At 37.1% G+C, this 15,038-nt stretch overlaps 1 protein-coding gene across 4 annotated transcripts in view; it reads right to left on the bottom strand.

The window, feature by feature from the left end:
• Positions 1-15,038, bottom strand: part of REV3L (REV3 like, DNA directed polymerase zeta catalytic subunit) — a 123,112-nt gene that overhangs the window by 27,899 nt on the left and 80,175 nt on the right. For all 4 annotated transcript variants that reach the window (XM_026065528.1, XM_026065529.1, XM_026065531.1 and 1 more), the window contains 5 exons: positions 14,016-14,998; positions 13,341-13,423; positions 12,312-12,437; positions 10,509-10,701; positions 7,976-8,087 (listed from right to left, as the gene is read on the bottom strand). In XM_026065528.1, coding sequence (XP_025921313.1) covers positions 7,976-8,087; positions 10,509-10,701; positions 12,312-12,437; positions 13,341-13,423; positions 14,016-14,998 — 1,497 coding nt within the window. The remainder of the gene's footprint in view (positions 1-7,975; positions 8,088-10,508; positions 10,702-12,311; positions 12,438-13,340; positions 13,424-14,015; positions 14,999-15,038) is intronic.

The raw sequence follows: 15,038 nt of genomic DNA, 5'->3' as shown, positions 1-15,038 counted from the left end.
TCTTTATTACAATTTGGGATTTTGCATCAGCTAGCGTAAGTTACAAAATCCATATTACGACCTATTTCCACCTGTGAAGGGATGGCTTTAATACAATTTTTGGCTAAAGCAAAAGATATAAAGTAATTTTTAAATTTATAGCATTATAGAGATATTAAAAGACTAGACCTTTGAATTTGGGGGCTATTTTGCTATTTGCTGTTCAGGTCAAATGAATGGTTCTTTGCTTCTGGACACAGCAAACTGATCAGGAGTGAAGGAAACAGAGTTACTCATTTCTGAACTCTATTCTACCCATAGCAACTGGTACAAAAACAAAGCTGCCTGGAACTTTTTATGAACAAATGAATAAAGCTAGCCTGCAGTTCCTTGCAGCAACAGAACCACGATGTCAAAAAGGGTTATCACCACTTGCTGCTCCGGAAAATACAAAATGATTGCCAATTAGGGTTCCAAAATTATGAATAGTCTCCATCTAAGCTTTGAAATAAAAAGGAATTATGTAATGGTTTAAATAGTCATAAAATAAACTTGAAAAATTAACACATTTTCACATTAATTCTTGCAACTAGACTATTCTGGTACTAGCATATTGCAAAATGTTACTGATTATTCAAAATGAAGGAAAACATTACAGAAACAGAAATTTATGTTCCTATTTGAAAACTGGTTTCATATGGAAATGGAAAACACTTGTAGATTTTATGCAGAGCAAGACATTATGCAGACAGGTGCCATGACAGATGTGTATTTGAATGAGAAACTTGTGAATAACTGCTTACATGGTGCAGAAAACAGTATTCATTATGCCATGGGTGGCTTGCTCTTTTAAGTCATTACCAAATAGATCCCATCATACTGTTGGAAGCAGCAAGTTGCCAGAAGTACACTAGCAATTACCATCTGTGATGAAGGAAAGTTGCTTTGTATTTTTTTCCTTGCAGAAGAGGAGCATTACCTACCTCACTCCTTACTTAACCAAATTTTAGTGGGCTATTGTATTATTCTTGCAAATATTTCTGTTTGTATTGCACCTGAATACAACATTTCACCACTTCTCAAGTTAATCTTTCTATTCACTTTTAAGCTAATGGATAAAAAGACCTCTATATCATCTGCATATAATCTTAAGACTTGTTTCTCGTCTGCTTCAGATGGGAAGAAGTTTTATAAGTCTAGACATAAAAACACTAATTTTTTATGATGCTTTCAGATGCACGCCTTTTTGTGAGAATCAACTGTTGAGCTTAACTTAAATTATGTATCTTAAACAATTCTTATGTAAATCTACATTTAGGTTTCAAAGTTTACCACTCAAAAGATGGAAAGTGGAATATGCTAGTTCTGAACTCAGAATCCTGCTTGTACAGGTCATTTAAGGACTGCCTATAATGGCAAGTTACTGAATCATATAGCATCGCTTTACAGTGCATTACTTGTTCTGCTTTTCCTTCCAGCTAGACACTGCATGTACATTAAGGGAAGGGTTTCATTTCAACTAATTTAGGCATCTCAAGGTTTATAAGCTGGTCTCATCAATGGAGGAAAAAAAGGCCCTTTCAGGTGAACCATCCATATGCTTTAGCCTCCTTTTGCAGAATGAGATGTTATTCTTTCCATTTAATATAAATGGAGATCAGAGTTACTACTTAGACAATGAAATGTAGATGTCTAAATTTCAGTCAGACAGCTCTCATACAAAGTTATCTACATGGAAAATCAAGGTAGAGTAGCTAGTAAATGGTAAGTCAGACYCCAGTGTATTGCCCACAACTTCCCAGTAAACACAGACCCTTAGTTTCCATGATTCAGTTTCCCATTTGGAAAACTTGGATCCAAGTGGTATCTTTCCAAAGGCATGAATAATGATAAACACACCACCACCAACTGAGCTGCTCAGATACTGCAGTAACAGTTTCACGTATATGTATTTTGTTTGTGTATCTGTATACATTCAAAATGTATATGCAAAAAAGACTAGAATTAGTATTAACAAATTTATGGATACTTACATATTTCCTATCCTAACTGCTTAACTTTATAATCAAAATAACAATTTTTATTAAAGTGTTTGCATGTATCTCCGAATTATCTTTGGAGGAAAAAACAAAACAAATGGTATTATATACAAGTAGAACGCCTTTCTATCAAATATCTGCAATGTTTGGACCCCAAACTCCTGCATTACAGTGCTCAGGTCTACCTTATGCAGCAGGATTAACAGACCTAGCAGGTCTCTTACACATAGCATGAGGCACACAACTGTTTCCTGCTTCTCATTTCCTCGCAGACCAACTTTGTCTCAATTTATGCAGCAGAAGTGCCCTCTCCTCCAGCATGACCCCATGTACCAGGCTGCACAAACTGGCCAGCGTGTCATCTCTTGAGGCCTCCTGTGGTATACTTTTTGCTATTAGAGAAGAAGAGATGTCTGGAGCTAAAAGATGACATTATTCCAAATGGCAGTAAGAACAGGTAGGCCCAAGGTTTAACTCGTGTGGGGAGAGTTCAGCCCAGGTCTTTTTCTCTTTCTCTCTCTCTTCCATCAGGTGGTGGGAAAAGCCCATTTCATGTGGTACCACAAAGAAGACAGGCTGTGAGCTGAAGAGGGGACAAGTTTTATATTTTTCATCCTCTCTTTTTATAACTTTATACAGTATACTATCCAGCTGGTTTTCATCATCAGTTAAGCTATCTTATTAAAATAAATTGTGATGAGACCAGCTTCTACACCTGCAAGAAACTAGTACATTGTAACACTGATATTCAAAAGCTGTTGGCTAGGACTAACATGACAGGATAAGAGGTGTGCCTGCCAGCATAGAGCACTCTCGTCTGTTAAAAGGATGGGCACTGATACTGTTTTGCATGCTGTTGCCAGTCTCTCCGCAAAGATGAAGAGCAGCATTTATACTGGCAGGATTTAAAGACGACAGCATTAGCATTCAACTCATACATACTGCAGAGAGAAGAAATATGATTATTTTCCTTTCTAGCTAAGTTGTATGTGCCATTACACCACCTCCTCCTCTTTYTTGTTTGATAAGAAAGATTTGATTTCATGAATGGACAGTAAAGCTCACAATAATGCCTTCCCTTCTATCATGCGTCTGCTTTTCCTGATCGCTATTTCTCTTCCAGCTAAAATTAAGAGAAATGGGGGGAAAAAATTAGGCTAGACCTATGACACAGACAAAAGCAGTAACTGTGCATGGCAGCAGAATACTTGGTGACTCAAGTACATAACTGAAATCTCTGAAAACATTTTTTCCAGTTTGCTTTGGACAATAAAAATCCATGAAGTTGATACAGGACATTAAGTAGAGATTTCTACAGGAAAACTCCTCAGAAGATGATACTAGCCTGAGAAAAGAAGGTTAGATTAAGACATCTCTATTTTAAATTGGAAACGCTGCTAGAACATTTACAGAAGAACAAATATAGCACTGCGTATCTAATATAAAAATTTGGTTAGCACCATGCTTTACAAGAAAAACATTATATAACATATTTAAATGTTAAGTATTTAAAAACAATTAAATTACAAATGATTTACCCCCAAAGACTTTTAAAAATCTTATACCTTTATACTGTGGTGTTAGACTTTTACCAGAAACTACTTCCATGGGGACAAAGAGCAGTGGGTGGCTGTCGAGTCTCATGCAACAGTGAATCTACTAGGTTTTTGCAAGCCCATTCTGTTTTCAAATCCTCTGCGTGTCACAGAGATGGGGACTGTGCAATCCCACATGAATTCCCCAAATCTCCTCTCATGCTTGCAGGACCAGCTTTTTTCTGCTGTCTAGTGGTATTTACACTTACAGAAGAGGGGGATAACTTGCCCTAAAACTGAAGAGGCCCAGACATTTAATTTCTCTTTCATGGGAATCCACTGCTCCATCAGGCTTGGGTAACTCTAGTTTTCCTGCTTTTTTTGAATCTCCAAGACAAATGCTTTTCTGTAGCTGTTTTCCCTTCTTCCTCCTCCTCCAACAGCCAGCTTTCCTATCTTCTGTACTGACTGGTTGATGGAGCTATGTGAATGTATTTACCCATTCTTCTGCTTTTATGTTCAGACAGAAAGATAGTTCTGTTTTATTTTGTTTTCAGGTAGACAGATTCTTCCAGCTTTTCTCCAGCTCACTGCAGCTGACTCCTCCTGGTAAAGAGAAGGTCTGTTCAGGGACCTAAACAGACTTCTGGCAGCATGAGAGAATCCTGTAGGACAGCTCCATATCAAGAAAAAGTGAATCTCCCCTGTGGCAACTCCGAAGAGTTTACAGTTCCTGCATTCGTAGATCGTCCTCACTGGCTGCAAAAGATGGCAAGGAGGTTGTTTTTCAGCTGATTTACACGAGTTTTGAGCTCAAGTCCTATTTTCTTGTTTACAGCCAAGTGGACCGCTCACCAAAGAAGGGAAAACTAGACTTGTGTAGTGCAGCGTCCTCTCAAACTCCAAGACAGCTGTCCATGTACCAAGGAGAAACTTAATAATTGTGCTTTTCTTTGTTCCAAATCCATGCTGTTTACTCTTTAGTTCCTCTGAGAATTTAACTCTTCCCTGTCTCCTCCAAACTCACCTCTTTGTTTCAGACTGTTCTCTACCTCTCAGTCCTCAAGCAGCTCAATATTTCCCTTTAGAATCAAAGAGAATTCTAAAATACCCTTTAAACTGCAGTGCTTTCTTTTAGCTGCCTCTACACATATTTTGGTACCCACATTTATGAGTGCTCTCATTTCACAGCTGAATCACTCTCACTAACAATCTCCTAGAAATAAAGGTGCTTATTGCCCTTACTATTTGTACAAATCTGGTAGTTTTCAGCATAAATGAAATCACAGATCATGATCCGAGAGAACAGTTCTGTTGTTCTACAGACCTCAAGATGACTTATTTTCATTTGCCAATTGCCCCAAGTTAATTGGAGACAATGTCTATTAATTTCAAGAATAACTTTTAAGCTAGTATTTACTTTATGGGCATCTAGGAAAACCATGTTTATCTTATCATGGTCATTCAGATTTAGCACTGTCTGGACAACTTCACAGTGGAGGCATAACTGGATCCAACTTCAGTTCATCACTTCCACTGAACTTTCTGGAGCAATACTGGTCTTCAACGAAGACAGAAAAGAGTAACTTTAACTCCACTATGAAAACTCTGATTTGGAAAGCACTCTTCATTGATACAGGGCTAATGGTATAGCCTGCAAATAAACCATTAGAAAGCATTAAAGCCTATTGATTTATAGGTATAGATCTATAGTTCTACTTTGCTTCAACATCTCTGTTCCTCAGTATCAACCAGTATGCTGTAAAGATTATTAGTGTAGATACCCTGGGTCATTTGTTCAAAGGCAATAAACTTGCAGATTTCTGATTGAAAAGAGACTGTTGAGCTAAGAATCTCACCTCAAACTAAAAGTGATACATTTTCCAAGAAACACCTTCTCCTCTTCTCACCTGTGTGCTGGGAACAAAGGTCAAGACTTCTCTAACATGCTCCTCCAGAATTTACAGCTATTGACAAAAAGTGACAGAAAMAAGCATTTCTTGCTTTCTATAACCAAAACAGAATGAAAGCAAAAGCCTACACAGAGAAGTGAAAGATCTGAACTTGAAACAAATTAATATATTCCGTAATGTCAGTAAGAATTAGGCCAGTGCTAAGAGAATGACTAGAAATGGGAACTGATACAAGAAATCTTCAATTGGACTGCATGAAACAATTTCCCACAGCTGATAACAAGTGTACCAACAAGTTGATGAAGTCTGTTCCTGGTACCGACAATCAAGATTGAATAGATATTCTGTCATTCACCTTGCTAGGTATCTGCAATTACGCTCTTCCACCCTTCCCTCCAACATCCAAAGAGGCCAGAAACATAAACCTAAAGCAAGCTGTGGTCATGCTGAACATGCTACTTGGTCCCAAGAACCTACTATCCTCCAGCCTGATGCATATATCAATATGCAAAACACCAATATGGTCCTCTACTGATAAATTAAAGTGTTTCTGAGTATTGTTCCATGGACCCTGAGTAGTAATACTTCTTAAACAGGCCTGATTGTTTTCTTTCTCTAATCTAGCAGACCTACTATTAAGTGGACCTACCAGAACAACTAGAGTACCTAGCTTATGACAGAGAATACAGTAAAAGCCCCACCTCCCTCCTGCCACCCCAATGCTAAAAACAGCAACAAAAGGTTGTTTTAAAAAGAACTCCTGATGCTGAAAGTTTTCATTAAAGTTCCTTGTTTACTCTGGGAAATATATTGTTTCTCAATCTTCTAGTTCATTTTCCACTTAGGAAGATTTTTGCAGTCAACTACTTTTTATCAAGTATTATCTTGCTTTTTCTTTCAGTTAAACCTGTTCTGAATCTAGACCCTTATTTTGCACCCAAGAAACAAAAAACAGCTTTCATTTAATCCAGAAAAAAATTATTCTCGTCTTGCCCTAGGCTACACAAAATAAGGTGGAAAAAAGCTGCAAACTGTAGATGTGGTCCAAGCTTTAAAAATATATCTGCAGAGAGTTCACTAGAAGTCTGATCCCTTATGTGATATTGCATAGATGGGAGAAGGAAGTAGACTAGGAAGAACTGTAAGCAGCAGTAGTTCCCTTCCCAATGAAGGGATCAAATCTGTTATCTTCTAAGAATAAAAGTTACCTAACTGAATCTTTGAAGATAAAGTTGTTGAGTCCAAAAGGCATGCTAGCACACTGTTGAAAGAGAAGATCTCTTAAGAGGAGACTTGTCAGTCAGCAGCCTGGTGGTTGGTACATTCCATCTTGAAGTACTACAAAACTGGCATGCTTTTTTTCATCCAGTAATGCCTTCAGACGTAGACTTCTGGTGTTCTTCAGTGACAAATACACATTCTAACTGCTGAGTTCTCTCGCATGCTCTTTACATACTGTCCCTTTAAAAACAACAACAACAACAAAAAAACTTCCTCCCAACTGCTGGAGGATTCTTAATTTATTGACAGCTTTTTATTGTCAGGAATTTTCCTAAGTTTGATGGAGCATTAGATTTCCACAAAAGAGAAAAATAAAATTAGCTTCCTTACCTGAATTTTGTCTTCTCTGAACAGGGATCTGCTGCTCTTTCAGGACCCACCCTGTGYTGGTTGCATTCAGCAACTCTTTTTGTATTCTGGCTTCTTGGGGTTGGTCAATGTCTTTCTCATCAGAAGTTTTCTGCTTGGAGAGAGAGAGAATTGCAAATGTACTCTGCCTAGTACACTTTTTTTCTGAGCCTGTATTCCAGCAGGGTGATTCATAGTTTAAATCTGGTTATTTTTCCTTGTAATTTTATGGCTTCGCACATTTGTCAGTAGGCCCTGAAGAGACGTCTGCAGTTCCACACACTCACCAGCAGAAAGGGATACCAAACAGGTCTCCCAGCCTTGGCGGAGATGGGGAAAACCAGAAGTTTTCCAATCTGATGGAGCAGGGAGTTTCCATTCAGAGAAGACAAAACTAAGGAAGGAAACTAATTTTCACCTACTTGTTACTGTAATCTGTCCATACAAGTTTCAGTATGAAGTAGGTTTTTCTGGGCTTGCTTGCAAAGTCCCTAGAAAACTTCTTCCCATTTGAGGGGGGTTCTAAAGCTCTAAGCACTGTTAATATCTCCTACACTGAGGGTTTGAGAGAGAGATGTGTAATGAATTCTAGGATTAATGGAAAAGGTTATATGTTAAAGAAGATTACTTATATGGCTGATTAGTTTCAAGACTGTAATTCAGCTGCTTAAGAGGATCTGATTGTGCTTGCTGTCAGAGAAAAGGAAAAGCAGAAAATATTTTTATTCAAGAGACCATCATGCTTGTCCATTCTAGAAATAAGCCTTTGAGGGAAACAACAACAACAAAAAACAGTATTTGAGAGAATGGCAAGGGTTGAAGGAACTAAATCTGCTGTACCAAGCCTGAAAAATAAAAGCAGAACGTACAGATATGCTACCTTTTTACAATATTCACTACTTCCTGGAAAAGAGTTCTTTCATCAGTAGTGTAACTGACTTCTAGTCCTGTAACTCCAGATCTTGTGAGCAAGGGGGCTTGGTCTCTGCTCCCTAGAAAATAAGTAAAACAAATCATTAAATTTTAGAAGGAATTTCATTACTTCGGTCAACACCATTGCTTTAGAATAAAACATACAAATGAAAAAAAATTGTATAGAATACATCCTATTTTTATCTTTAACATTAATTATTAATACAATTAATCCCATGGAATTATTTTGTTCCTACTGGGTAGAAGAGTTACTTCCTTTCACTTTGTAAAACTATACCACAGTGGTAATCTTGCAGAAATTCCCGCTGACTCAAAAGAGAAATGTCACCATTTTATATATTAAAGAATCCAGCTATGAGAGAATTAATTTTGAGGAAGAAATATTAAAGGACTATATGATATCTCAAACAATGTTCTTGTGCAAAATATATATTTTAATCACCAAACTAAAATAGTGCTTTGCCAAATAACATAGAATAGTTTTCTTTTTCAGTACACTTACTAAAAACACTGCTAAGCCACTAATAGAAATGGAAAATTAACCCAGTCAAATATAAAGACTTATTTAGACAGGAAGGTTAATACACAGCTTTCAGCACACTACCAACTCTGCACACTTAGTGTGCAGTAAGAGTGTCTACATTGATAATGTATGTATAATAGCTAAATTCACATGCATGCAGGAACTGAGCATTTGCCTTTCTGTATAAAGAAACCCTTTAGATGAAGTATAGTGTGCAACACAAATACTTTGTTTTTTAATTTTCTTTATACAACAGATTGTAATATCTCTGATTAAGGTAACAATCTGTGGTTTTTACAAGGCATTCCACTTTGACACATTCTTAGCATCTTCATAATTAAAAAAGTGTGCTTTCAGAAATAGATGTTAAAATGAGTACTGTAACTTACAAAGCAATAATAATACAAAAAGGGAAAAAGGTGTATCTCAATGCCAAGTCACTCCACAGGGAACCCAACAAGTTCTAACCAAGAAAATATTAACAGCACATATCAATTAAAGCAAGAAATGTCACAATAGCATGTAAACRGCATTTTATTGCACTAACAAAGCCAGATCAGAACCTTCGTTTTTTTCAATATATTATTGGACCTCTTTACAAAAAGCTTTCTTGATAATTTATCATAGTGGCACACACCTAAGGAGCCATAAAATTCTATACTGTGACAAATCTTAGTAAGGTAATGGAGGTATTCTTTAAAAAAAGATAGTAACAAGCATATACCAGAATAAATTTTATTGAAAATAAATAGGGACTTAGCCTAACATCATAAAATATCTACAATACTTTGAAAAATAAACTGGTAAAAGAAGGAGCTGTTGCTTTGATGCTAAATTTGTTTTTGATAGGTTTTTGTCCATGCTTTTTAATTTTAGACAGTATTTTGTGGTTTAGTACACATTCGCAATGCCAAAGAAACCTTAAAATAAAGACAATTTTTTTTTTTTTTTTACTAGCCTAAACCAGTGGTACTCAACCTTTAACAGCTGGAGAGCCACTTCTTTGTTAAATGGAGTTGTAGAGCACCATAAAAAAATCAAGTATCAACAGTGTGATTTTTTTTTCCCATCATGACACTTCAATGTGTGATGATGCTGCCTCATCATCATCACATATTGATACATCACGACATGACACATTAGCATCCCCTCTCCCAGCAGCATTCTGTCTTCAACCCCTTCTGGCTGCTAGGAAGAAGGAGTGGGGAGGAGGGGTGGAAGGGCAAAAGGGCGAGTTTTTCCCCATTCTGCCCCACGGCTGCTGGGTTGGAGGTGATCTCTACTCTTACCTGTGGGGGGATCCCAGCAGCTCCTTTTCTTTCCCCCTATGGGAGGGGGAACTTCAGCGACTCCCACACTGCTGGTCCATTTGCTCAGTGCTCCCCGCGCTGCCTGATAGAGTGGAGCGCCGATCAGATGCCTACATTGCGAGAGCCGCCTGTAGGGCCATGAAGAGCCACATCCGGCTCTAGAGCCACAGGTTGAGTATCACTGGTCTAAACAAAGCCAAAAAGGTACAATAGAATAAGGGCCCCTGTTTAGATCCTGAAAGGATCAGATAAAACCACAAAAATAACCCTTAAGTAAAATATAAAACATACTGTCTTGCTTTAACATTTTCTACTTGTAGCTATCCAGCAGCTTGAGCAGGAAACTAAGGCAGGTTTTCCTCTTTATACTTTTAGAACACTGCAGGAGCTTGTCCACAAATACGCAAACATAGATGTTTTCCACAGGCGTATAATATTTGTGGTTTACAGCCCATGCAATGGTTCTTAGGAAGATATAAGCAGGAAAACTCTATGTTTAATATGGCCATTCATCCAACAGTCAACAAGACAAAATTAAATGAGCTAAATAGTAATACACATACTCGATTATATTTTGCTTGCTACTGTTTGATTATTATGAAATAAGCATTTTTGTAAAGTACATAAAGAAAAAAAGAAATAGGAACCTTGGCTTGAGAGTATCCTGTCTCTATCAATCACTATAGCACCAATGATTTCCTTTTTATCAGTATTTGGCAGTGCTGTGTCTGATGAGATGCAATAGAATAAAGCACAGATAGGATCAAACTCTGGGTCTGGCTCCAAATCGCGTCTGGTTCGAGCATGTAACTCCATACTGATGAGGGTAAGGTGTTGGACCTACCAATAAACAAATACAATAAATTAGTATGTTTTGGAGCTTTCTTCAAACAAATTTCAGAGGAGATTATTAATGCAAACAAACTCATTGCAGACAAGGGCATGATATATTTATATGGTCATCTTATASTATAACCAACACACCTGAAAAATTAAGAGAAGTGATTAAACATGTATCTCTCTCACTTTTTCCATAAAAAGCGCTTTTTTGCGCAAAAAGATTAATCACTAAATGCTTTTTTATACTCAATTATTAAAATTCAGTATTTCTTTCTGAGTTTTATCAAAATCAGAAAATACAAATAAATAGAAATACTAAATTTTAACAAATATTAAATTCTTACAGCATTTTCAAAGAGCTTTGCATATTGTGCTGAATTCAGTTTCCACATTGATGAGAAAAGAAGTATCACTGTCAGTCTTTTTATTTTCCTTTTCCTCCCTCCCCCAAGATATGGAAACAAGCATGAAGAGCTTAAGTCACTTATGAAAAGATATGGAGAAAACCTATCTTTCCCTTCACTGTCATTAATGAACTTCCATATTATTCTGACATACATTTTTGCAGAATGGTTTGCATTAAGAAAATGCTTGTTACTGTTTTTTTTCTTTTTAAAACAGTCTTCAAAATAGCATATCATACTGTTTTGACACTATGTTGTTGCTCTGCTGTCTTGAGTAATATGGTTGACAAACTGGACTACTGAGTACCTGAGGGGGTTACAATGGAAAGTAAAGAGTTATAAAAAAATTTCTGAGTAAGCTACCATGGGGGCAGACTGATTTCCTCTAGATTTGCATCCTGAATCACTACAAAAATCATAAAATTTTACTATCAAACCGTATCTTCATTCCCTACAGTATCATTAGTTCCTTGAGACTTCTCCTATGTCATTTACTCAGCACATAAAACTTCTGTCTCCCCATCTCATCTATAAGCGGGTCAGGAGCTAACCCCAAGCCACGGATGCGATGACTGCCTGCGAGTGCACACCTGCTAGCTGGCCAGTTGGCAGCCAAACACAGCAGGACTGTATTCACACTGCATCCCTTCCTCCAGCACTGATTTTGATCCCTCTTCTCAAACCAACCACTGATCTACATGAAAGATGAAGAAACACTCTTTCAGACATCTACCGTTCTGTTAAATGTGGTAGAAAGTGGCCAACAGGTTCAGAAGGTAACATGTAGAGATATGGAGAGGGGCTGATGGAATGATGCCAGAATCCTCATTTCTTAAGGAAATGATCCATAAAAGTTATGATCAACTAATTTTCTCAGTAATGTTTTTATACAAAAGTTATTATTTCTTCCTTCTGACTTCAACCTTTCCCTTAGCTGTATATATTTTTGTAAAATGAGGTTGACCACCTTCTCAACAAAATTATTGTGAAATTTAGCTCAATACTAACAAATAAAGGCACTTGGAGATTAAGCTGAAACTAGCACAGCAACTACTTCGAGTTGCAGACATCACGCACTGACTAATTTAAGCCAGGGAAGGACTCAGGAGAATAAGATTTTTTAATTCTGCTGTTGCAAAACAGGTCTGATAAGCTATCATATAATAACATCTAACAGTCATACAATAACATGTAACAGTAAGTTACCTCATGCAAAGATTTTGCTTCTTGCAGGTTTTGCACACTGACTTTAAAACCATAAGTGTTATTTAAAGATGGTCCTTCAATTTGAGAAGTCTCTTTCTTTGGAGCACCGAGGGCAGCAAACTGATTCTATTGAAGAAAAATACACACAGTAAAGTATTGAAAAAATCTACAGGTTGCTAAATTCAAATGCAATAATGTAAAAATTAAATACAAATTTATCAAAAATGTAAATGCTATACTATAATTACAAAAAGGAGGTTTTCACTATCTCCTCATGCCATTTTTCAGCAGGAAGACAACAGTTGTATCATTCTCCCTTTCAGGAATAATTTTAATGAAACCTCATGGTAAAGCAAGAGGCAGTTTGAAATACTGATATTCAATTTTTGTAAAAATTCACATTGGCTTTCTTAGAAGCCTGAGGACGGAGGAACCAGTAAGTCTCTATTCCCTCTTGAGCCTGTTTCAGATAGCACTTTTTAAAGGTACTTAATTAAGGGTACGCTTAAGTACTAGTTGAATTGGGTGATCCAAGTACGTTAAGAAACAAACAAACAAACAAACAACCTCCCCTGCCAAAACCTACAGGTCAGACCAGTGATACACCTAGCACAGTAGGCTGTCTTCAGTAACAGGAGGAGAAATGTTATTTAAGGAAATCACGCAAGTGTGATATTTCATGCGATCCATTCCCTTTCTACTCTGCCAGCATACCAGTGCCATTATCGCATCACTGCCTATTAATTTTCCAGAAAATGCTTGAACAATGTCTGAAAAGTAATACATACATATATCTATACATACACATATGCATACATATGCACACATAAATACACACATGTGTGTATATGAAAAAACACCACAGAAGAAAACTGCCCATCTTTCAGAATTCTAAAAACAAAGTTCCAAAATAAGTATGTGTTAAAGGTACCTAATTAACCCAAGGTGGAGATTATTTTATTTAGAAATAGAACGGAAACTTACAAGTAATGTAATAAAAACACATTTGTATATTAAATCTTTATTTACCTTCATTTGTGTGGTTAGAAGCACTCTTCGAAGACCATCAGCATTATTTCCTCTCTTATGACTCAATTTCTGGGTTTTTGGTTCTGTAAACATACAGTAGTGCAAAGCTATTTAGCTCCCCTAATATTGTCCAGACATTAAACAATAAGCTGGAAACAGCCAGAGGCTTTTGGCTAACATTGCAAATGCAAACTATTCTCTGCCCAATTCAAAGCACAACTATGATGTAATAACATGGTGCTTAGACACATTTAGGAATGTATAGTACAAGGTCAGTAAGATACTGAACCTCACATGATTACCTTGAGCACTGCAATGTTATTTACGCTCTACATTGAAACTATGTTTGGAAAAAAACTAAGCAATTAACCAACAAAGTTTTAAAAAAACCTCCAAACCAAAAATACTGTACATTTTAAATTACGTTTTTAACCAGCACTTCAGAATTCAGACACTAGACACCATCAGGAACACAAGCATGTTCTGCTTCTGGACTTAGTTTCATAATTAGTTACTTTAACAATAATTTGTAGGCCTTTTCCTTACCAAAACCAGTTTTAAGCCCATTTTTATGTGGATGTCGGCATTTTTTCATTATGTCAAAAGAAACATAACATCCTTCCTTATCATTTTCAGGAAAATTTTCTGTGTATCAAGCTTACTTAATGCACTTACCTGTTGTTAAAGGAGTAAAACCAAGTACTTCAGGTACTTCATCTTGATTTTTATTCTGCATGATGGGTGTACTATGTAGGCAGATGGATTCTGATTTTCCATGATCTTCACCAACCGGAAACGGAGATGTGTCAAAGGGCATCCTAATGTTTTCTTGGGTGGATGGAGAGTTCTGTGCACTTCCAACAGGTGCCACGTCATTTTCTTCCACAGAAGACAAAATAACATCCTGACTTTTCCAGTCTGCATCTTCTAAACCGGACTGCTTAGGATCTGGAGATGCTACTTGCTGCCAAGGAGGAAGCACCGGCGAATCTGGTGAACTGTAACTGACATAATAATCTTCCTCTTCCTCCTCCTTATCATGTTCTAGTGTCGAAGTAGTAAGCATCTTGCTTTCAGATGGAGTTTTATTGGGTTCTGGGTCACTTCTAGTATTTATAGAAGTTCCTACAGTGCTTATAGGTTTATCACAGGTTTCCTTGATTTGTGTTGCTGTGGGACCTACCACTGAAGCAGGAGAATCTTTCGTAGGCACAAAAGGTCTTTCGTCTTCCAGGCTAGATAAATTTAAATTTTTAGCTGCTTTTACTACTTCTATAGACTGCTCTTCAGACAACACTGTAGAGCTGAAATTCTCGGCTGCTTTTTCCAGCTCAGCAGGATGATTCTTAGGCAATTTCTTGAAATGCTCATACTCTTCTTTGGCATGAAGCCACATCTGAACCTGCTGTTGGCTTGGAGCACACTTGCATGGCATTATGACTATTTTTTTGTCTTCACTAGTTTTATGGCTGTTAGTTTCTCTTTTGTTAGCAGTAGAGTGACCATAACGGGGAGGAGACACTGGTCTAGGATTTTCTGTCATTGCTGAAAACGCAGTCTTCCAGAGTCGTAGACCTTCTAATGAGAAGTCTCCCTCAAACTCAAGCAGGTCATTTGGAAGTCTAGTTTCTACTGTGAGAAGCCGTCCTCCAATCTCCCTGTAAAGAAAATAGTTTAAATAATTGTTTCACTCCAAAC

The sequence above is a fragment of the Apteryx rowi genome, unplaced genomic scaffold (genome assembly GCF_003343035.1).
Source record: "Apteryx rowi isolate R43461 unplaced genomic scaffold, aptRow1 scaffold_229, whole genome shotgun sequence".
Taxonomy (NCBI): domain Eukaryota; kingdom Metazoa; phylum Chordata; class Aves; order Apterygiformes; family Apterygidae; genus Apteryx; species Apteryx rowi.
This window is presented reverse-complemented; position numbering and strand designations above follow the sequence as displayed.